This window comes from Apus apus, chromosome 2, assembly GCF_020740795.1.
Source record: "Apus apus isolate bApuApu2 chromosome 2, bApuApu2.pri.cur, whole genome shotgun sequence".
Lineage (NCBI taxonomy): Eukaryota > Metazoa > Chordata > Aves > Apodiformes > Apodidae > Apus > Apus apus.
Genome location: NC_067283.1, coordinates 19567466 through 19592017, shown reverse-complemented (window position 1 = coordinate 19592017; position 24552 = coordinate 19567466). Strand labels below are relative to the sequence as shown.

The window sequence follows — 24552 nt, the reverse complement described above, 5'->3', positions numbered from 1 at the left end:
AGACTGCAAAGCAGGACTAACACAAAGTAAAAACAAAGGCCAAAAGTGAAAGCTGGGCTTAAGACTTTAAGATAGGATCAGATATTGGAAAAGGATGGAATTTAAATGAAGGAGTGAGTTAGATTTGAAAGGATGGAACAGGAAGAGTAACCTCTGATGCAGCAACTGATGGGAGATAGCAGCAGTCGTATCACAAGATTCCAGTGCTCATTTTATTCCATATGGAGTGACCACAGGCTCAGGCTGGTGGTAAAGGCCACCATGTTCACAAGGCATGTTACTGCTCAGGCTGGCAGAAAACCAATTAAATTAATTAAATTAAATTAAATTAATTGTCTTCTTATACAGTGATGAAGCCATTTTACTTTGATCAAAACAAACCTTGTATCCCAGTTCTCATGCTGCACTGTGCGCTCGACCTGCCTCTGTGACGGGTGCTCACATTCCAGCCTTATCACCCAGGCACTGGAGCACCTCGTGCTCAACACTCTTATCTCTATTACTCCCTTCTTGACAGGGCTGAGCAATTTGCACCATTCTTCCGACCTTGTTTCCACACTGACAATTAATTTACTAATCATTATATTATGCTATTAAAAATTATGCTATTTGCAAAAATGGGCACAGCTCTTGATATTTGGTAGCTTCGCTCACATTTGCATTTCCTAAAGCTTTAAACCAATTTACCTCCACTTCCTGAGAAAAACCTTAAAGCAATACATTTATGCCTAGTTTTACCCAGTAAAATTAATTTCTTTCAAGTGAAACTCAACTTATTTTTAATTCATAAAATACTAAAAATCAATATACTAAATCCAGATATATTTCTATATAAATGTTTACATTTAAAATAAAACTTAAGTGAACTATAAATTTATATATCTAGAAAATATTTACATTTTGGTCATTGATTTCAAAATAGTATTTTTAATTTGGCTTTCTGATTTGATTATTTAGTGTGAAAGGACCAGAAGTGGCAGTAGGTAAAAGCATTTGCCTTTTTTTTTTTCCTTTTAAATTAAAATAGCCCTTCAAAATTTTCTGTCTAGTACGCTACTGCAAAAAAAAAAAAAAACAAACAAAAAAAAACAACCTGTACTTCAGGCAGATTCTGACATTAAATTTTTTAGGGAGAAAAAAAAAAAAAAGTGTTTCTACCAAATACCTTCAAACCTCTAACAATTGTTGTAATGAAAGCATTTAGTATTTTCTTCTGCTCACTTTGTTTTGGGCAAGGTTAAACATTATACTAATCCTACTCTTTTTCCTTTTCTTTCTTTCCTGACCCTTTCACTTGGAAGCCCATCAACATAATCTCCTGCAAGCATAGCACTACCTGACAAACTATCACCCTGAATAGACCTCAATCCATCCTGCAAGGCAGCAGTTACAAGAAATCATTGAAGTCTGACTGGTCCCTGCACCATCTGAGAATAAATCAGGAGGACAATATATTTCTTGGATCTAAAACAGCCCCATCAATAAGTAACCTAAGCATCAGGAAAATGACCAACTAAAATGCTGACGAATGCTCATGGCTTTTTATGGGGCTCAGGGGGTAGGACTGCCCAGGAACCCTCCTGCCTTTCTTCTTCCAAATACTCTGAAAGGCCTAATACCGTGTGATTTCTGATTCATGTGCTGTTCTGGCCTTGAACCACCAGGCAAGCCAAGGCCAGTTTCTCCTTTCTCCTCCTCACAGTCACACTCAGCATATTACAAGTACTCTCTGCACCATGAGCAGACAGCTCAGACTCCCGATGGTCAGAAATTACGAAGAACTGGGAAAAAAGAAGTCAGCAAGAAACAAGCTGAGAGACAGATCCACAAAGCTTGAAAGTGCGAAAAGTGACTCTGGCTGGAGCAGACAAAGCCTCTCCGTAGCTATGCAAAATCCAGAAGCCAGCATATTGTGTTTTGTTGGGGAAGATGGGGGATGAGAAATATTTTGTTTATTCAGTTTTTAGTTTCTCCTCTAAGGCTTAAAGCTTTCCTTTTGCTGTCTCATTTACTTAAAGCTTCTAGTTTGTAAGACTTCCAATTAGAGAATGTGACACTTTCACTGGGCTTGGATTTCTCCCATTAAGCAGCTTTGCTGGTCATTTTGTTAAGGCCACCTCCAGAACAAATGCTGACCGAAAACAGAATTAACAATGGATTTAAAGGACACTACTCAGTTGCCAACACACACAATGAGGAAAGCTGCTTTATACAAAGCAAAGATGGGTATCTGGACAGACTTTTTTTGTTACACTCAAACAAAAGCCAAAAAGGTAAAGAAATCCAGCCACTCTCAATTGTTGTATAGAAATCTTTAACAATTTAAAATACTTTGGCAGATAAAAGTCACTGCTAAACAAAATGCATACTTACAAAGTCTCTTCAAAAGCAGACTTATATCACACTTAATCACATGGAAGAAGCCTGCAGGTAAATAATTTTTTTTTTTTTTCAATATAGATCTAAAGAGTGCATGCATTCTATGAAAAAAAAAATACTGCATCAAATAAAAATAAATATAATAAAGTGCACAGAAATTCTATTACTTAATTCTATGTGCCCATGCCAATAGAAATATGCACCAAATTTATTGCATGCCAGGAAAAAAATACTTAACTATGGGACAAACTAACTATGGATTTAAGGCAATTTTCAGATTGATATCTCAATCTATTGGTAAACTCAAATATATGTTAAAACTTTCAATTTGCTTTCTCCTTTAAAAAGGAACCATGGATATCTGCAAATCAACACAATCCTGTAAGCAATGATCACTCTCAAAAATCCCCTGAAGTAGGAAAAGTGGCAGATTGAGATTGTATCATGAGCAGGAAAAAAAAATTAATGTCTGAAGAGTTAAAGTGGGTCATCCTTGTGGAAAAAGACTTTACAAAAGGATAAGGATCAAATTCAAAACATTTTTGAAGAACCAATACAGTGAGGAGAAATAGAGTCATTCATCATATTATTTCAATACATTAATGTAACGCTATGACAATAAGGACAAGAAAAAATGAAGAGAAAAATTAACCTTGCCTCTAGAAATTCTCAGTCCAGAACCTCTGAAGTTTGTTAAGAAATTGCCAAAGATGAACATAAAAATTGGTGTCATTATAACAAGATGGATGACAAGCTTCGTTCCTTGGTAAGAAAGAGGTCAGTACTTCTGAAAAGATATGAGATTAAAATGAGGAACCAAATGGAAGCCATTAATTGTCACAATGTGAAATGTCAAATGGGTTAATCCAATGCTTTGATGTACAAAGAATTCATTGTTATAATCTCACATTGGAAAAGAAAATGTTGAGCTTTTACTCTGGATGAAAGGATATTAACAAAAATATTCATATGCCACTTTCAAACTATTAAATATGTCAGCCACTACAATTTGCTGGAGAAAAAAAAATATATATATATAATTTCTCTCTGTCATCACACAAATGGAAGTCTAGAGAAAAGACTAAGAACTGGAGGAAGGCAGGCAACATCAAGAAAATAAAACTAGTGCTCCTAATGCAGTGCATTGACTAAAAATATATATCTGAAAATTCCTTTTTTTACATCCCAGAGTAAGTAAAGGCATGCTCCTTAGCTTACCTTCCTTTTAATGCTGACACAACCAATACCCCATACTGGATTAGACCAGTTACCCATCGAGTCAAGTTTCCTCTCGCCTATCACAGTAAGTTTGAAGTATTTGGGGAAAAAACAGTAGTGTCAGCAATAGGAAGGGAGACTACTTGGACCTCTTTTAATTAGCCATTATTTATTCATGAGGCAGCAAGGTGACCCTGTGGCCAAGAAGGCCAACAGTATTCTGCAGTGCAGTAAGAAGAGTGTGTCCAGCAGGCTAAGGGAGGTTCTCCTCCTGCTCTACTCTGCCCTAGTGAGACCCCACCTGGAGTACTGTGTCCAGTTCTGGGCTCCCCAGTTCAAGAGGGACAGGGATTTACTTGACAGAGTCCAACAGAGAGCTAAGAAGATGATTAAGGGACTGGAACACCTGTCTGAACAAGAAAGGCTGAGAGACCTGGGGCTGTTTAGTCTAGAGAAGACTGAGAGGGGATCTTATTAATGTATACAAATATCTGAAGGGTGGGTGTCAAGAAGAAGGGGCCAATCTCTTTTCAGTGGTGCCCTGTGATAGGACATGGGACAATGAACACAAACTGGAACACAGGAAGTTCCGCCTCAACATGAGGAAAAAAAAAATTACTGTAAGAGTGACAGAGCACTGGAACAGGCTGCCCAGAGAGGTTGTGGAGTCTCCTTCTCTAGAGACTTTCAAGACCCATGTGGACGCATTTCTGTGTGACCTGCCCTAGGTGACCCTGCTCTGGCATGGGGATTCTATGATTAAAAGTGGCAGCCTCCAAAAGATGCAAATCTGACACCCAGAAAGTAAAGAAAGAGTGATGTAAGCTCATTTTCTGGCTTTAACAGATTTCCTTGGTACAAATACTCTGCTAAATAGGAGAGGGTAAGGGAACAAACTCAATATTAGCACCTTGATAACCCACACTGCTCAGTATGCTCCCCAAATCTGCTGTTCTTCCATCACCAGGGCAAGACCACGCGCAGCTCAGTGTCTGCTCCAGTTGAGGGAGCATTCCTGAAAGGCAGTGTGGACACACCTGCACCAGTTTTGCTCCAGCCATTCCACACAACCAAGAGGACACTGACCCCACAAACTCCCCACATGCCCCACGGATGCTCATTTCTGTGCTACAAAAGTGCCCCTCTGATGACACTATTAACTGGAAAATATATATATATCTATTATAAGGGGAGCAGCCATATACAGTGTGGACATAAGCCAGTACACACTGCTTGTCTTTGGGAATCAGGTATTTCTTGCTGGCCCTCTTGTATTTAGCAGTACACACATGTTGTCAGCATCTGATTTGCAGTCCCTGGATGCCTCACTTCCTGTGACAATTGTTCTGTTCTTGTTCTTTGTCTTAAATTCTCTACAACAGAATGTATTTCTTTTTCATGTGGGTTTAAATGCCATGCAGTAATGCAACAAAAACATAACTAACAAGATTCACAGTATCCAATTTCCTGCAACAGAGTCACACAGAGTAACCATTAAAAAAAAATCTCGTACCAAAAATAAACAACAGAAAGAAGCTCACGAGATTCAGGAGCTTCTTTACAAGACATGAAAAAGAACTTGCATGTTAGTATGGCCCAAGCTCAGTGAATGTTCCCCATTCCTTCCCCACTCAGAAAAAAAAAAAAAATAGAAAAGGTTTTTTAAAAAAAAAAATATCAGAATGTAAGACATCAAGTGATTTTTTTTTTTTTATGTCATAGAAATTCTGATGATCTCTTAATTTTTAAGTTAGTATTTTAGTAATTGTTCTGCTAAAAAGTTATGAACATTTCAATATTTGTGTTGATGCAGTTAAGAATTCTACAACTCAACTTACAAATAACAGCTATGAATTCTGTGGCTCTCTTTTGTCTCCTTTCTATTACTGCTGGTTGTACAAGTAAAGATGGTCTGAATCACTTCTGATTTTATTGATCCTAAGATTTTCAATTAAGGATGCCCTACTTGCTGTACATTGATTTGATGTCATAAGGAAGTTGATAAAAATGGTTTTGCTCAATAAGTACTCTATTTAATAATCATGACCATTCTGCCTTCATCATACCACAAGAATTACCTATATTTCATGTAAATTTATTATCCCTTCACTTTTTACAGTTAAACATTATGTGCATCTAAAATAGACATGTGAAAGAAAAAATGTAATATATTTTTTTCCTCATCAACATATGCTAAAAGAATGTATCTCATCGTATTCGTATCTTTGCATCCTACTTCTGAGTCTTGCCTCTTGGGAGAGGTATTTTTTTCTCCTGCAATGGTGTATTTTATACACTTCATGATTTTTTGACCAGTAGGAACAGTTTACATTGCTTGCTTCTGAGTCTCTGCAGACACTATTGTGCTTCCTTAAATGTAACTCAGTTCTCATGTCACCTTTACCAAATTATATCAGGTTTTCAAATCGCATAGAAATTAACAACAGGCCAAGCATTAATGGAAAAAAAAAAATAAAAAAAATTTGTATCATCGAATCAACAGTGAAAAGCTGAAAGTTGAGACAGGTTGACATTTTCCATAGATGTTCATGTGTGAGTCTGTCTAAAGTTGAAAAGGTATTCATCTTTGCTTCACCATGTTCTCCTTCGATCACCATCTTTGCAGATTTTTTTTGCAGAGAAATGAAGAAATAGTACAAAAAGAAAGGTCTGAAGCAGTTGTTTTGCTCAGTCATTGAGATCCATAATTGTACCCTTAGATATAAATGCAGATACACATAATAACATAGGTTCAGAAAAAAAGAAAGCTAGTGTACTGCTTTTGTCTACCCAGTTTAACTTACTGATTTTCAGTGAGTGATCTGGGCCAAAATGAAAGTAACAGTCAATTCTTAAGAAAAAAATAGTTATTTTTATAAGTAAAAACAAGAAAAATAATACTATCCCATCCCTTTATATATAAGTAACTTTTTTTACCCTGACCAGTACATTACACTTGGAAGTTAGTTTAAAATTCTACACAGGCCAATGATATTGCATAAAAAATAATTTAAAAAAAAAAAAAAGTCAAATATGCAGCCAGTACCAGGAATCAGATTTAAGACTTAAGTCTTAACTTAAAGCTAATGTCAACCATTATTCTTCTGTATTTCAAAAAGCTGTCCATTCTTGTTTCCCCTCAGACTACTTGTATTTCCACCTGTGAAATCAAAGCATTTCAGGATGCTACAAATGTGTCATTAACACAAAAAGAAGCCAATGTATTCCACAGAGAAACTCCTTCTCTGCCTCCCAATCTGTTTATGAACTACTTCAGTGCTACACCCCACTTGGTGTCTTTGCTTCATGTTCTGGTGTCTCCTGACCACAGGGTTACAACTTGTTTATCTCCACGTGCTGGTTTAGACTCAGTGACAGTGAGGAGTGGCAGACAAGAAAAGACAGGAAACACGACTGTCACATCCTGAATCTCACAGCCTGTCTAGTAACTGAAAGAAGGAAAGGGGAAAAAAAAAATAATAATAATTGGGGGTGGGGGAGAATACAACAACAACAGAAACAGTGTAGAAATAAGGTAGCACAGTGATAGGAGCTAGCCCAATGCAGACAGAATGTAGACAGAATCCCTCATGTACTCAGCAAACTCACAATCAGAAGAGGTGATAACCATTTTCCCAGAGGACTGAAATCCCTTCTGCCTCCTGCACATCTCTCAAGCTTTATATCAAGAATGATTTTTCTGCCTTTGACTCATGCAGATAAAGCAAGTCACTTAAATAGTTTTCTGAGAGGTAGAAAGAACAAACCATGAGTTGAAAAAATTCACATTCAGTAGGTAAGCATGATTTACAACATGTGTAGCAGCTCACAGGGGAGCAAGGGAGAATTTCCTGCAGGTAGTCTGGGTTTATTTTAATGCACAAACACAATCAACTGCTCCAGGACTTCTCACTCACAAGTAGTATCAAGAAGACGACTGAGAAGCTGGCAGTCTTTTTGCTCTCTCACCCCTCTCAATACCCATACACTGGATTTGGTTCAGATCCTTGGACAACCAGAGAGAGAAGCAGATAAATAATCAGTGCCTGATGGCTATCTGGAAAAACCCCTTCTTTAAATTCTGTTCCAGGATCCTCCGGAACAACTTACAAAGTCATAGAATCATAGAATGCCTAAGGTTGGAAGGCACCTTTAAGATCATCTAGATCCAACCCCCCAGGCCTCTCTGCTTGCTATCCCATACTTCTTCCTCCTTTCCTCAGCTGAAGGAGGATATTTTTATCTTTACCTCTAGCTTCAAGAACTGTTTTCTCCATGATTTCTCCAATGAGCTCACTCAGGGTACCCCAGGATATCCATTAAATGTTTGCACTGGTAATCCATCTAGCATTTTGTTCCTCAATAGTATTCACTGTGGCAGTTCATTCCAGAGACTTCACAAAAGCAGAGCGTATAAACTGAAAAAACTTACTAGCAAATAAAGAAAAACAGGTCGTAAGAAGAATCTGCCTGGAAGTTTGCTAACATGCACTCATGGAACAGAGAGGTAAAGTGAAGAAGGCAAGAAAGGAGAGGGAAATAGTCAAAATTAACCTGAGGAAAGACAGGACAGAGAGGATTCACATTTCCTCTGAAAGTGTTGGAGTATGAGGACCTACCTTAAACATCAGCCCTCCCTTGGATCCAACACTTCCACACCTTTCCTGACAAGAACTGCTGCAGAACATCTGTTTCTTTCTACAACTTCAACCAGAGTTGCTGATTTTGATCTACCCAGCACTGACACAGAACTAAAGGTCACAGAGCAAATTTACACTCTTAAAAAATTAGATCAGTAGTTAAGGTACATGAAGGCAATTCCCATGTAACCATAGCTCAGATGAGCATGTTGGTAACTTCTGTATTTGAGTTCATCTAGGACAGGGAAGTGCATTTGGAAAGTATCCATTGTGTGCTCTGGAGTAAGAGAATGCACTAACCTCCAACAAAGAAAAGACAGGGATTTTTCATCAGACGGGCATTAAGAAAAATCTAGTTCAAGACACCGGATCCCTGTCCATACTCTTTATTTAGAGGATGGAAGACCTTAAAACTCCTTTTTCTTCAGTCAGATGGCACAATGAACTGGGGAGTTTTCCAGAATGGGAAATCAAACTTACAGCCTCTCCTAAAATACATTTGTGTCTCTTTCAAACTACAGAGTTGAAAGAAAGCCCATGAAAGCTAAAGGAGGGGAAAGCTCTAAAATTATATTGTATAGAAGAATGTTCTCTGGAAAGCTTTTAAATGTTGCCCTTTGACTTCTTAACAGCGTAATTTTTCAAGTGTTCTAAAGAGCAATCCATTTTCTATTGACTCCTCCAGAAACCAGTATTTTGATTTGTTTGTTTTGCTCTTGTCGTGTTATGTCAACATGACAGCCGGGCACCTGATGCTGACCTTAATGGATTCTTGATAGAGGACCCAGCACTTCAACTTAAAATGCTGTCAATTGCTACTTAAATTAAAATCAAAGCAACAAATTTACAAAAACACATTTCTTTTAGGTAATACAATATTTATTGGTGTTTCCTTTACCAATTCCTTCTGCTTTTCTGAATAAGATAAACAATAGTTCTAAAGCTATGGATTTTGAAAAGATCTTTGAAGTCCTGCAGTTAAACACAGGGCTGTGCCTCCTCAGAACCAAAAGCACTGTAATGTTTACTTTGAAACTAGAAAGCACTTTTCCTTACTCAGAAGTTAATATAATTTTTACATTACCTAACACAGAATTTCTTCAGTCCCAAATTGTCACTGCATTGGCAGGAGGCTCAAGCAGCTCTGATGAATACTGGAAGGTAGTAATAATGTGACTGTACCCAGCCAAGTTTGGCTTCATGTGAAAGGCTTCTCTTGAATCACATACACATTTTTTTCTATTGCAGAGCACTGAAATAGGATGAGACCTGAACAATGGCAAATTATGTATCATGCATCTGTTTCAGTTGGGAGTCCTGCAGCTTCCTCTAAAAAGATAGGACAATGGGCAAGACTGCCAACAGGACTGATCTAGGGTGGAAATTTCTCTGTCATTATACTCTTCAAAGTATTACAGAAATTATTAGTAATTTACAGTTTTCTTTATTACAAGATTTAAATTGGATTATGAAAAGTCGCTGGAATCTTGATTTCAGCATCAAACCAATTTACAGGCTAGGCTACTTCATGCAGTCTTTATAGGAATCAACACCGAGGAAGCAAATTACGATCAGAGATGTTATGGCCTTTCTTCCAAGAAGAGATAATTGTGCCCTTAAAATTTAGAACTATACTTAAATCAACTGCAGATCTTCACTGCCTAGTAACCTTGTAAAAACATGTATTGTACAAATAAAGGGGTTTTATCTATTTCCACATTTTGAGTAAATCCTTATCTAGCAGTTTAGGCCAGCACATGGTGAACAGTTGCACCAAGTTTACACATAAGTAAACTCCAAGTTTCTTAGTACTGGATAAGGAGTAGCAACAAGTCCTCTCTTTTCAAATAGAGAAAATACCAGAACAAGTTTTCTTACACTTCTAAAGTGCCATATCAGCATGTTTCAAATAGGTTAGAAAAAGTAATTTATCTTAAAGGCTCTAGAAAAAGACCATGCTCCTTGGCTTAGTCAACATTTAGCCAAGACAGACAAATCGATACAGGCGAGTTTTAAATGTGTGAGCTAAACTGGAGAAGCCCATCATGTATTGAGATAGCACAGAGTCATAAACCAGAAATTAATTCAGTCCTTACTATATTAGTCTTAACTCAAACTGATGCCTACCAGTTGACCTCTACACCTCCCTGACAATTATCAACTGACTCTAGTTCCTCACAAGTATTATCACAATAAACATAGAGAAAGCTGACTGCTTTAAGACAAGGTACATTTTCTAAATTAAATTCTGATCTGTCTGGCCTTCATATAGGAGAGTTGTCCACTCTAAACACCCGAACAGGATTCCTCCCATCCATAATTTTCTTAAACAACTTCAAACAAGCTCTCCAGTTAAAGCCTACTTATCTACAGCAATCAGTCCTATTAAAATCTGTCTTTTGCTAGTACTTAAAAATATATGGCTTTGGAAGCTTCCCTGAGGGCCTGTTAGATTAAGGCTCATGATTCACATGAGAGTTGAGGCTCAGTATTGTGAGCACAAGGTTTGAAATCTTTGTTTCAGTTTTTGTCACCATGGGCTCCCAAGGCAGGTGATGTAGCCACGAGGAAGGCATCCAGCTTCTTTTCCACTTTGCCCATCGCCAGAGAGTAGTCACCAAATTAGACTCATGTAGCTGAATACTTACAAAGTCCCAGCAGGCAAACTCAGACACAGTATAACTAATACCCTAAGTATAAGCAGACAGAGGTAGCCATGGGCAAAGAATACACCTGACTACTTTAAATTTTGGCCTGAGATTCGTATATACCCATGAGAGTGTGGGTGCATGTGCAGATACACAAGACAATCCAGTGAAAAACAGGCAGAAAGAGGAGTAATATTTTATTATTCTCCTAAATTCAAACATTTTCCCTAAAATAATTGTGGGCTCAAAGCTTATATTCTTTTAAATTGACCTGTAAAAAGTATAGTTCACAAGTACCTCTTTGTGACAGAATGGTAGGTATGGTACACAGAACCACGGACAATGATGAAGCAAGTCCACTCTGAAGTCCACTGAAATCAAGAGGTGTACATTCCACAAACTCTCCTCTTTCTAGAGGGCAGAATCTCAGCATGAAATAATTTCTCTTACATTTTATAATCAATAACTGTAGTGGCAAAAGGTAAAGAATTTTTTAACATTTGTATCATACTGAATGTCTGTGCTAGAATTTCTATTTAGCACTCCTTTGATTTTACCCACTAGCCTACAGAGAGGTTCCCAAACAAGAAACATCTAGTTGTCTACTGTCTGTTTTCTGCTACAGGTTTTTATTATATTGATTGACAACAATTATCAATCCAGACTAAAACCACAATAGTAAAACAAAACAAACAACTTTCACAAAATGAAATGCAATCAAATACTATCAACTGTCTCACACAGCCAGGCCAACTTCCACCATTGTGTAAAACCAGACAACAGGGAATTTATACTGTGGGGAGGAGAGTGGTGTTGCCCAGATATTCAGGAATTAATATCAATAAGAACTATATGTTATGGACTACTGAGTAACAATAGTAAATAAACATGACATTTGGGTAACCTAAGACTTCACTGCCATTTCCTTCTCTTCCCTTCCCCCCCACCCCCCACCCCTTTTTCACATTTTAATTGCAACATATTTCTTATAAACCTACGTAAGTTTTTACTGATATGTATTTACCACAACTGGCTTACAGACTGCCTCATACATGAGTTCAAAGAGGAAATAACAGATCCATAAACTGATTATTCAGTTAGTTTAGTGTTGACAAGTTATTAAAAGCTTCTACATGTTTGCTAATGACAAATGAATTGTTTTCTAATCACATGGCTATTTTATTATTAAGTTTGATGCACGCTGACAATGACAGTTTGACTAAGGCAAATGAATCCTCTAGGCTGAGCTATAACATTTCTAACATTAAAATCTATTTAGATACTTTGTATACTGCTGAAAATGAAAGATTTCAGTGATGTCAATGGACTTACAATAGTATTGTAACTAGTACAAGTGAGATCAGAAATAAAATCCTGAGTTTTGCAGTATTACATCAACTTAAAAATATTTTTTACAATGAAATTAGAGTGCTACTACATATCAGTATGAAGAAATACTAATACTACTTAGAAAAACTATAGAGAGGTAGACTGACAGTCTAGTATTAATGAGACAAAAGAATTATTTTATTTACCTGACTTTGCAATTCACTTTGCTGCTTCAGGCGCAGATTTTCTGGTGTATCAGCCACTGTAGTGAAGGACTGCTTTGGGTAATGTCTGGAAGAAGAACCACAAAGACAACTGGTAAATATTTACACACACTAGAAAGTCAAATGCATTCCAGCACTCTTTCCTACAGTGTACAGAACTCTGTAGTTGATTGGGTTTGTGTTAGAAGTATTTACTCTAAAAACATGGTGCCATCCATGTCTTGCCAAAACAACATGAATGCAGGCCTGTAATGAGTCTAAATCCCACCCTTTCACCCTGCCCACTGACTGCAGAGATCAACTGGCCAAAACTTGTTTTCAATAGAGTGAACAAAACTACATTTAACTGCATTGTCATGGTATAGTCGTGTGCTGAATAAAGACTAACCTAAACTGCCTTAAAATAGTGATTCATGAAAACTGAAAAGTTGCATCATTGACTACAGCTGGAGTACCATGGTGTCTTAAATCCACTACTGCAGAAAGCAGAAGGATTGAGGTGGGTGCATTCCAGTTACAGAAAGGCCCAATGCCTTAACGGTAAATGTGACATTATAGTAAATGTGTTAATATTCAGTACCAAAGGTTGTAGTGGCTCAGAAATGCAGTCTATGCATCTTTGCCTCTTTCCATTTGAATTTTTACACCTTTACAGTATGTTCCTACTAATTTTTTTGGCATTTTATATACAACTTTAATAGTCAAATCACAGAAAGAGGAAAGATGCAACACCTCCACAGAAAGAAGTTTTTCCTAAGAGCAATATAAGAGCCATCCCAGGTTGGACACTAGCAGATGGTAGAACAGTGCCACTGTAAGTTTAAAAACTTACGGTGTAATGCTTTCCCACCCATTACGTTAGCAACTTGTCTACCATAATTCATGACACTGAAAATAATATTCTAGGCATGACACTGTACAGTCTATTCTTGTGCAGTTACACCCAAGTCCTCCCTAGTCCCACCTAGGCTGTAGCTTTGGCCACAGAAACCACTGGGAGTGTTGCATAGGCCTAAGGAGGTTGCTGCATGTTCTCCTCCCTTCTCAAACTAGGTGCTTCTCCATCACCACCCCCACTGTGGTGACCAACAGCAGCTCCAGCCTCAAAAGGTGTGCATCAACAGGATGCACCATAGCCTGCAGACCACAAAAACATGCAAATATCGCTGACACAAAAAAACGTAAGGACACCATAGAGGAGACTAAACCTAAGTCTTCATCTCTCAATGAAAGAGCCGTCAGTCTATGATTTGTGGCTTGACTTGGGATCACAAAGGCAAATAATTGTGCAGAAGGTAAAGCAACCTTCCTATATAAAAGCTGATCTTAGAGCAAAACTAGTTGAGGATCTCACTAGCTCAGTGACATCCTCCCAGCCAAGGACACTTGACCATATAACACTGTCAGCCACCTTAACTGCAATCATGAGTGATATATGTACCATTGTTGCCTTTGTTACTATTAAGTTTTTGTATACTTTTATCCAAGAATATCTGAATAGAGTTAAAATAAAGTTACATCAAAAATAGCAACTACTAGCAATATTCAGATTCCAAATTAATGCAAATTTTTAATAACCTCAGTGTTTGATTGGTTTCATTCCCTTCCTACTGTAACTCAGTGGGTGCTTTTCTCTTCTATTTTCCAATATTAGTCTATGGACATTGGTTTTGTATTGTATGAATACCCACATTAAACAGTTGGATGGTAGTAGGGGGTCAAATCTGGGTATCACACTGGGGCACTGGAGGATAACCCAGAATTGGCAGCCTGAGCAAAACTGGTCATGGAGGCCAATTATGGGTAACCTTTCAATGTTATAATTGTTTCATTGGAAGTTAACTCAGTCTCAACAGCTTGAACCTCTACCAACACATAACCCCTCAAGGTTATGACACCCCCTTACAGCCAGATGATGCTAGCCAGCCAAACAACTTAGCCTCAGCTCCAGCAACACACAAGGAGGCAGAACTAGGCTTTGCTTAGATTACGTCAACTGGAATCAGCTCTTGCATTAAGTGAGCGTTACCAGCATAATGCAATACCTTGGGACAGGCAGATACTTTCAGAAGACCTTAATTTTTTATTTCACCTCTTCTATCTCATCCTTCCTTCTGCATAGAGGAGAAAAACAAATGCTAGACTAGCCACAAGGAGGGTCGTAAGCCCTGTTTGGATAGCAGCAATGGACAGATGGGGAAGGCAACAAGCCACCTCACAGCCGGGGCTTGCTGATAATCCAAGCAAGATTGTAGCACTGAACAGTACATAATGCACACCTTAAAGAATAGCAGCCTTTCAGATAGCAGCCACTGGATGTCCACAGATAACTCATGCAGATGACAGAATCCCTGCCCCTATAAAAAACAACTGCCACACATGCAATTCAGAAATGATGTCATGCACATGCTGAATGTCAAAAGCATTCCCATAAACTTTCATAGCACTGTTTGTCACCATGGTTACATACCATGACCCTGGTACTATGATCATAGCTATCACCTGGACTCATCCCTTTTAACAAGGAGAGCACAGAGTGGGAATCCACTCAGATGGGGTTTTTGGCTTAGCTCTCTTGTGAAATACGCAGACAGCACTGAGGCAGGAATCAAAAGCACAGCCTTCAGGCACCCTGTCACCAGCAGCAGCAGAGAACATGTATTTGTAAACTCACGCTTCCAAATTAAACCTCCTCTCTGTTTTGAAGCATAAGATCATATAACTTTTTCCTATCATAAACCAGTTTTCACTTCTGATCATTTGCAAAACAAAGGTTTTCTTCCACAATTAGTATTCAGAAAGTCACAGGTATGTCAACAGTCACAGCAAACCACTTAGGAACCAATGTATCTAAGGTCATTACTTATTTCAGAAGCAGTAGCTCTGTACTTCAAGTAAAAAAGGTATGCTTAGCCTTGAACAAGGAGTGCTTTATTATGCTTGAAATCACTATGGAAGCTGATTATATCAATGAAAAGTATTTGCACTTCTCCATGGAAGTAAACAATACACATGACAAGTGAAGAAACCTGCTGAAATTTAAATTGGCCTTTAAACTGACCCTCTTTGACATTTATCATAATGTATTACAGTGATTAAAAAAAGAATCATTTAGCAAAATTAAATTAGCAGACCATTCTACTGTGAACTGTCATTTTAACTGCTGCTGATTTATGAAACCACCCACACCGTATATCAAACCAGAAAGACACGGTTTTTCATACATCCCTTCTAATATATGGAAATTCTTGCCTAAAATACATTTTAAAGACTAGTGTTAATTTTAAATCCTATCTTCAGCATTAACATTTGTTTTAAGCTTACTGATAGCACATCTTCAGGATCATTAAAAGTGTCAGTATTTAAAATACTAAATTATCTGAAAACTACCTCAGATGCATCAGTTTGAGGCTATATAGCACTTCACTGCAGTGTTCTGAACAAGGATGAGTAACAGGATGGCAACAGCCTTTAATTCAAAAGGCTGACAGTGCTATCATGGTCTCTGGTAATCCATTGCTTCTTTTGTCCAAGCTGATGTCTGAGAAAAAGCTGGGAATCACTTGAAGGGGTTGATGTAATGTCAGTTACTTAATAGTAATGTCCAAAGGAATTTTTTTGTTTGTTTTAAGTCTTTGTTAGTAGCCTAAATCTACTTAGCAATATGTCTTATTACTCTAATGCTATTAGGATTAATCCTGTATAAAGATCTATACAAGAAGTTCCAGAACAAATCAGGATACACAGTATGGTGTCTCTGCCGTGGGTTACTGTATTGCCTGCTTCAACCACACAGCTTGATTAATAAATCAAGCCACAACTCTCTCTCACTCCTTTGCTTTCAATATTTGGAAACAGTATCAGTAAGATCTCCAAGAATTCAGGAAAGTACCTTAAAGTTTCCTAGCTTTTCCAGTGACTAAGCATAGAAATTTTCCCAAATACTTGTTTAGCTGTAAGGTTCTCATCAGTTTTTTTCCATGCTTTCAAACCAGCAAAAGGAAAAAAAAACATGTTCTGAAAGATAATGGGATGAAGATTCAGCTTCCCCTCTTTTTTATAAAGGTCAGATTAAAAGCTTGAGATAAATTCAAGCATGTACTGAAATTAACTTCCTCATACTTCATTCTGACTTATCCAATATTTATTATATGACCACAAGATTTTTGTATGTGTGTATATTTTCTAACTGTAACATTGACTGTTCACAGTTACAGAATTGTAACCGTTGTCGGAATTACTGGATTTCTGTTGGGTTATCTCTCCCCTAGAATACGTATTCAGTAAATTGTCCACAACATAAAATTTGTGAAAGCTTCTAACCAGAGAACAGCCACAAAATACATGAATCAAAATTATTCTACTTAGCAGAGGGTCAGCTCCATCACATCTTTTCATAATACCAATTACCACCACTGGCTGTCCTGTTAGGCTATATCTCTCCTCTTCTAATGTTTTTTTGTAATACCTGTTCTTCCAATTAAAGCAAACTCTACAAGATAAGGAAGTTAAAAAAACAAACAAACAAACAAAAAAACCCTACTAAGAAAATATAGTTATTGTTGCTGGTTTTGCAGTAATACAGAATGAAACAACAACAAGAAAATAAATAAACAACCCTGAAAAACAACAAAAGAAAATTAATCTGACAAGAATTAGCAGAAACTATGAAAGCTAGTTCTGCTTTTCTAACTAGCACTTCAGTATAGCACACCCAGAAGTTTCAAACTGAAATTAAGCAGGTGATAATGATGTAGCAGCTTGGAGGCAACCCAAGCTCACAACAGCTGATCCTAGGGAAGCTCCCTCTCAGACCTGCAAGGGCTCAATCTGTTAATCATGATGTGAGCCCACATCCACAAACGGCACAAAAACACAAAGGAGAAACACAGGAGATCTCCAATTAACTCTCATATAAAAGACATGAGATTAAATTTTTAGTCAGGAAAAAGGTGACAAGGTATTAAGTTATGCTGAGCCAGGCAGTGTTTAAGCTGGCAGTTTACCATCAGGTTTGAAGAGGCATGGGGGACTGCTTTCCACTCCTTACCTGGAAACCGTACCATTCACAGAAGGACAGGCAAGATGCATGACAGCTAAGAAAGGAGGGAAATCTTGTCCACAGCTGACTTGTCCACAGCTTTCAAATTTTTGCTCAGTTGTGTTTTTTGCTCTGAAGCTCCAGGAGGGATTTCTCTGGATTTCTGGTTTTGTTTTGAACTTTCTGTGCAAGATCATGTATTTGCATGTGATTATAAAGGCTTTTGGAGGAGGAGTAATGTAACTAGTGGATAACACAGCTTTGGTATGGCAGAACTCTGGCAAAGAAGTGGACAAGGAAGATTTCACAATGGACTCTGAAGACGAGTTCTATTTGGCTACAAGCTTCTACTGCACTGTTTGAAGAATAGACACTCTGCAATTTGTCTGCTTTGGAAAAAATATTTGTCCATCTTTATCTTCTATTGTTCAAGGGACTTATTTTCTCAGGTATTTAATTTCTGCATCTATACTACTTCTTTGAAGTTAAAGAGAAAGTTCCCATATGTTAGCTAAATACAAGTTCCATGTTATGAGAAAATTCCCCTCGTGACATGAGTTTGTACTGGTTGGAGAAGATTCAGGAAACAGTAAGATCCATGAAAAAAAAAATACTACAAGCAAAGTTATTCCATCTGCTTATTGGGGAAAGTCATAACACCCTTACTGCTGGACCAAGTGAAAGACCACATACCATGCTGTCATACAACCAGACACATGCTGCACATCACTGTGCTACCAGGCTTGCACTTGATACCTCCATACAGAGACCCATACCTACAAAAGCTAAGGTTAAGGACCATATTAAATATTCTGACTGTACTTGGCCCCAAGACACGTTAGTGCATTAGTGTCCTCTGCAAGAGGCTGAAAAAAAGAGCCATTTACTGAAAAATAACAATACAATCAAAACAGCATTAATCATATGAATATTGGAAAAATACTTTTTCAGTACAACAATAGCATATTTACAAAGGAAAACAGTAGGAACAGTAAATATCATGATCCGTTTGGTGCAGGATTTTGTACAGCCCAAAGTGACTGCAAATCCTGACAAGCAGATTCCATGTCGAATACAGCTAATAGGCTCTACATCTAACTCTCCTCTTCTCTGTGCCAAAACATCTATCCAGTCAGTCAACACTGTCTAAACTCCTTCTTTTAGCAGAAATTAGAACTACTTTGTGAATATCCAAGAGCCTTTGTATTCCTGCCTGGAATTGAGTCCTGCTCAACAGATGAACATAAAGAATGTAAAGTGTTTCACCACTGAATTACTATTTTTTTCTATGTGTTGTTATTAATGTTAGTAATGTCCTCTGCAGAGCACCAATGGTTGGCATTCACCTCCAAACACCATTCAGTCCAAACACCTCACTCAAGAAACACTCCAATTTCAGCAATTAATTGTGTCATGCTGAGGAAATCTTGCCAGTAACATCTCCAAAGCTCATAGTTAAGACCACGTCAGGCAGTTTTAAAAGTTCCTAGGCAATCAAAAGCACCCAGGATGGGGATTTAAATGCAACATCTAAATTGACATCTAAATGTAAGGCTTTATGATACCATGTCCATCCACAAGCAGAAGAGAAGTAAAACTTGCATTTATCCTAATAATGCCTTTTTCTCTGCCAGCTTTTCAAATGCAAGAAATGCAACAGAACTTTCATTCTAACATTCTTCATTGTCAAAAATCTATGACAATAACATCAAAGATGTTACTGCTTGTATTAAGCCTTCACCTTCCAAGTAAATATTAACTGAAAAAGCATTTCCTACTAAAAATCCAAATTCTCATTCACTGAAAAACTGTCACGCCATATATTGGTAGATCACAGTTGTAATGAAACTGGAGTGCAACCAAAGGAAGAAAACTACTTAAAAGCCAAAAACCTGGGTAACTGAATATAGCCTAAATTTTCTTCTACCTCACAGATTCCATGCTTTTCACTTCTTAACCTTTCTGTGTAAATTTACTGGCTGTTAATCTCTATACTTTGTTTCTTTTGCAAAGCTATAAAGCCAAGCTATATTAGACAATCCGTTGGTGCTTCTGAATTGCAAAGATATGGCAAACAGGACCAAGGGGACACTACAAAGCCACCTGGAAGAAAGAAGATAAATAAGCACTACAAGGAAATCACATTTTTCTTGTCCTCGCAAAAACTACTATTTAGATGGCTATTAAGAGGGTGAGAAACTTAAGACCCCTAAAAGCCAAAAGGCAACTGCCAAGTCAGCAGGGAGTCTACTGAGACTGAGTGTAACTGACTCATCTCCTTTGGAGCTGTGGGTGTCATCCTGGAGAGCTTAACCATCTACATTATGCACTATTCCCTGTAGAGGGACTCCTGCAACTAACTATAGAAGCAGACCTGAAGATAGATACTGTAATTTAAGTAATTTTGACACCATTAAAAAATTGAGGGAGGAGACCAGAAGGGAGATGGAAACAACTTGTCTGCAATGTCTTAATATTGCTACTTCTTTAACTGCGACTGCAGTGTGTTACGCATTTGTCCTCTAAAACTGTGCCAACATCAGCAGCTCCAAGCTAGCAGCAACAAAAGTAAATTAAACAGTTATGTTTACATGTGTACTACAGGGGAAAAAAGGAAAAGCTGTTTTTTTGCCAAGTTTAAAATTACAAAATTAGTAGGGCAGAGATGCCATTCTGCTTTTACATTTCTAACAGGGCTGGCAAATACTGCATACAAAGTCACAGTTGCTAAAAACATTCAATATTTTATTTTTTTCAGGCTCAAAAATAAAGAACTTGACCCGTTATTAGTACCATTTTAACATCAGAATTACACAGAAATTCCTCTTTGGGAGGGTTTCCAGATTTTTTAATAGAGTACAAGGTTCAAATCAGTTAATGCTAAGAAAAAATATGTTCAGAAGGCATGGATTTGTGTTTCTACATTAAACACAGTATTTCTAGTAACTTCAAAATTTTACTAGTTGCTTGTTCACATATTGTCACTTTTAAGCAGCTGTTATCTGTACAGCTGAACTCTCTCTCCTTTAATGAATCCATTTCTATAAAATTAGTATTAAAAGAAGAAAAAAAATTATACCATGCAACCATTTTATAAAAGGTAGTTTATGCTAGTATAGCATATAAGATGTCATATTACAGCACATTTACCTACACAAAATTATTGGATCATACATCCAGCTTTTGCTTGCAGAAGAATACTCTCACTAAAGCCTGTTTTGGCCAATTCTGCTGAAAGGGTCAGAGAATGTAAAAGCAAACACTGTATTTTTTAAAGTAAATACTTGGCAAAAGTCAATGTATTATTAAATTAATTTAATACAGTTTCACAGAACACTTCACAGGCCCCTCATGATGACCAACAATTGTGGCACAGGATGTCACACTTCACAGAAGATCTAGTCTTTAAGTACCAAATTCTAAGCCAATGTAATCAGACCAAAACATAGATTTTCACTTTAAAAAAGATAGTATTTACCATGAAAAAGCAATAACCAGGTAACATTTTCACTAATACCCTGCAAACACCTCCAGAATTTCTGCAGACATTATGCTGTCTGCTCCTCATGGACTGTTAATTACTTTGAGTAGAATGAGGCACAGTTGCCATTGCTAATTAAATGCTCCATCAGTATTGCTACAAAGGCTGTACTGTCCCCTCTGCTTTCTTTCTTTTCTCCCTGCTTTAAAATACATAACACCATGTATCTTCCCATAAAAGTACAGGGGTTTAGGTTACAGCTCTTAGTATTTTCCATAAAGATGGAGGTGAATGAATAAGCTTTAGGTAACTGTTAGTGCATGGGACTTCTCATCACTTTCTTGAACACAGACCTTAAATTCTACCCAAATGTTTTTTCAGAGACCAAAGCAACTGCACCAGATGTCATTTGAGGTGACTTCCACAAGCTTCCACAGAGAAAGTTACTCAAACAAGCAGAACTTGGTTACTTCTAAGCTTTTCATTCTCTTAGCCTGAAGACTCCACTGTTGATCTGCCTCTCTCAACAACTACAGATCAAAAGGCAAAGAAACCTTTTCCATCTCCCTCCTTGGACAGAGGAGAGCAGCTGCTGAATCACTGAATCTTTTAAGATGTAAAATAGTCACAAACAAAATGGTGTTAGCTGAATAATATATAAGGGGAATGCAAAGTATTCGTAAGCTACTTTACAAAGATGGCCTTCCCAAAGCAGAAACCAAGTATTTTAACTACAATAAAATGCAGAGGGAAAAAAAAAAAGTCATTTCCATGAGCTATGTAAAAATTCGGCCTATAAAAAGCAGATGCAGCGTCACACTGTTAGAGCAAATGAAAAGCACTTGGTGAAGCAAAAAGGTGAATTATGGGATAGACAGAGAAGAAAGGTAGTCACTGAAATAAAAATGAAAAGACAAGATATGTGTAAGATGAGAGGAAAAGCTCATGCTTCAAATCATACAGCTTTGCTGTTAAATAGCATTTATACCACAGGAACAGAGGTGATCAGGGAGAGGTATTGATAATCATGAAAAAAATCAAGTGAAACATTTCCTAACTCTCCTCCTAAATGCTGAAAGTGAGAAATCTGCCAGGTGTCACTGTCTGAGCCCCTTCTACACCTATCAATACATTCCCACAAACCCATCAGCTCCATCTTCCATTGCCAGAGCCCTCAGATGGCAACTGAAACCATTCAGAACAAAAACAAATACATGTGTTTTAGTAAGAGATAAAAAGAGGGATTATAGGAAATGCAAAATAAACTACTTGTAGGTGCTGTACTGAAGCTAACAATGACTCATGGCAAATATGTTTATAGCTGAAGCTTGTACACGAACACCTAAAACTAGTGGCATGGCTGAAAAACTTATTCATACTATCAGTGCATGCTTAGTACCATCTCTTTTCCCTGCTAGCACAGAAGAAAGTTAAGCCATTAAATGGTCATCTTAAGAAATAAATAAATCAAGGTTGCAAGATCACAGATATTCTTTTAAATTGGCAGGGTTTATTTCAGCTGGTAAACTATTTTTTTTACAAAAATGCATTTTGTTCTGCTATTTCACTAAAGTACTACAGACTTTCTCTCAAAATGTTCTTATAATTACATTCAGGTTATTACTAACAAAACTTATTTTATAAAAATCAAGGAAAAGTCCATCCCAAAATTATTTAATTATTTATATGTAACTTCAACTCCATTTCCACAGAATCACTAACTTTTTTATTGGGAGTTTAATTAATATTTTTTTTTTTTCCTAAAGCCTTACTGATAATCTTTGAGCACAATGAGCCAGCTAACCCTGTCTGTTCATAGAAACAAGATGTTTCCACCAATTTCTTACAACTTAGTGGGGAAGAAGCCTGGAAGCCTCTGAAGCTGTTCACTGAGGAAGATCACTGGAGTGCCAGGCAACTCACATCAAAACACTGGAAAAGCACATGGCTCCCTCTATGGAACTGTTGTAATTTACACTAAAAAATATTTTAGATTCCAAAAAATCTGTATGTTTCAGAAACTAAAACAATACTTTAAAGCTTAAAGAGCCATATGCCTTCTGCTAAAACTGAACTGCTCTGCAAATGTCTCTTGGATACAGTATCATACTTCCTTTCTTGCACCAAGATTATTCCTGGGGGCTTCATATGGATGTTTACGCTGAAGGAAGTCTACTACCAGACAGGAGCATAGAGTTCCTTCTACAACCAACTTTTAGCACAGAAAAATACACAAAATAGAAACAGTTTCAACATACAAACTAAAGCATTTCCAAATGCTTAAAGGATCTCTGAAGCATCTGCTTAAAACTGCAAAAACTCAAAACACATCTAAAACTCAAAACACATTGCTGAAGTCTGCAGAAGAGCTCATTTGTGCCATGCTCCTTCATCTATCTGTCCTGCACCAGTACACAAGCCTTTAGCTGATGGAGGTGTGTTGGCATTTTCATCAAAACCCACAGACAAAGATTTCCAAGGTATTTAGCACCATCACTTCTATTCCAATCAAGGTGAGGAAGACCACACCTGAGAGTCAGCTTGAAGCATCTGCAGAGCAGAGCAGTGGCCAAAGAAAGCAAAAGGAAAACCTCTGCACACCATAGCCCAAGTTTGCTAAGCATGTTATCCCACTGAAAACTAAAATATCTAGGTGACAGTTGCTCACATTATGAACATCTGTGTTTTCACTGAAATCCAAATAGTAAAAGGCTATGATGGAGTCCAGAACATATACCTGGAAACAAAAACCATGAGCCATAATTTTTGTGGAATAAAAAGATGTCTTAGAAAAAAAACTCAAGGGCATGCTGAATTACCTAGCTATATTCAAGTGATTAAAAATACAGGTTGTGTATTGCTCCCCAGTGAAGGACTGAATGGTCTATTTTGATGGGAAGTTGGATACATTATAAAGAATAGGTACAGGGAATACTGTTAGCAGAGCTGTTTAAAGAACATTATTTCTGTTCTGTAAGAAAAAACAAACAAACAAAAACACAGAACAATAAAGCATAGTCATTGTTGCTGTTCAGAGTTTAAAATACATATATTTACATTTCCCATGCAAATACTTCTATGTCTTTTAAGCTCTTCTTATTTTTTCCAAGTCTTCTAATATGTCTTTTAATGTCTTCTCATGTCTTTTAAGGCTATTCCATTTTTTACATTTTTTATAAATGAAGTTGGCACTTGTTGCTCAATCTCCAGGGACATCGGCCTCCGACAGTGTCTAGTCCCTTGATTCCCTATCCATTATAAAAGATTGATGAGGTCTTGCCCTGAAAATACAGCTGATTCATAAGCATGGGAGCCAGAGTTTTGGCAAAAAGGTTTTTAAGGCTACACCTGTGCTAGTCAATTAAAAAGCATCTAGCAAGACTCTCTGGTACTGAGGCTAACTGGCATGGAGCAGCCCATATCAACACTGTTCAGCTCTGCTACTGTCCAGAACAGGGTCATCACATCCAAACTGCCTGGGAACAGCGGAATTTAGCTTGGCCATAGACAAAGCCACACCTAGGAACTGCCTGGGAGAGGGTAACTAGCACAGGCTAAAGCTATTGTGCCTGGCAGCATTTTAGCAATTTAA

The 24552-nt window shown here is 37.5% G+C and overlaps 1 protein-coding gene across 3 annotated transcripts in view; it reads right to left on the bottom strand.

Annotated features, from left to right (window-relative positions):
* NEBL (nebulette) overlaps positions 1 to 24552 on the bottom strand; it is a 251878-nt gene that overhangs the window by 170512 nt on the left and 56814 nt on the right. For all 3 annotated transcript variants that reach the window (XM_051610332.1, XM_051610329.1, XM_051610330.1), the window contains exon 3: positions 12421 to 12505. In XM_051610332.1, coding sequence (XP_051466292.1) covers positions 12421 to 12505 — 85 coding nt within the window. The remainder of the gene's footprint in view (positions 1 to 12420; positions 12506 to 24552) is intronic.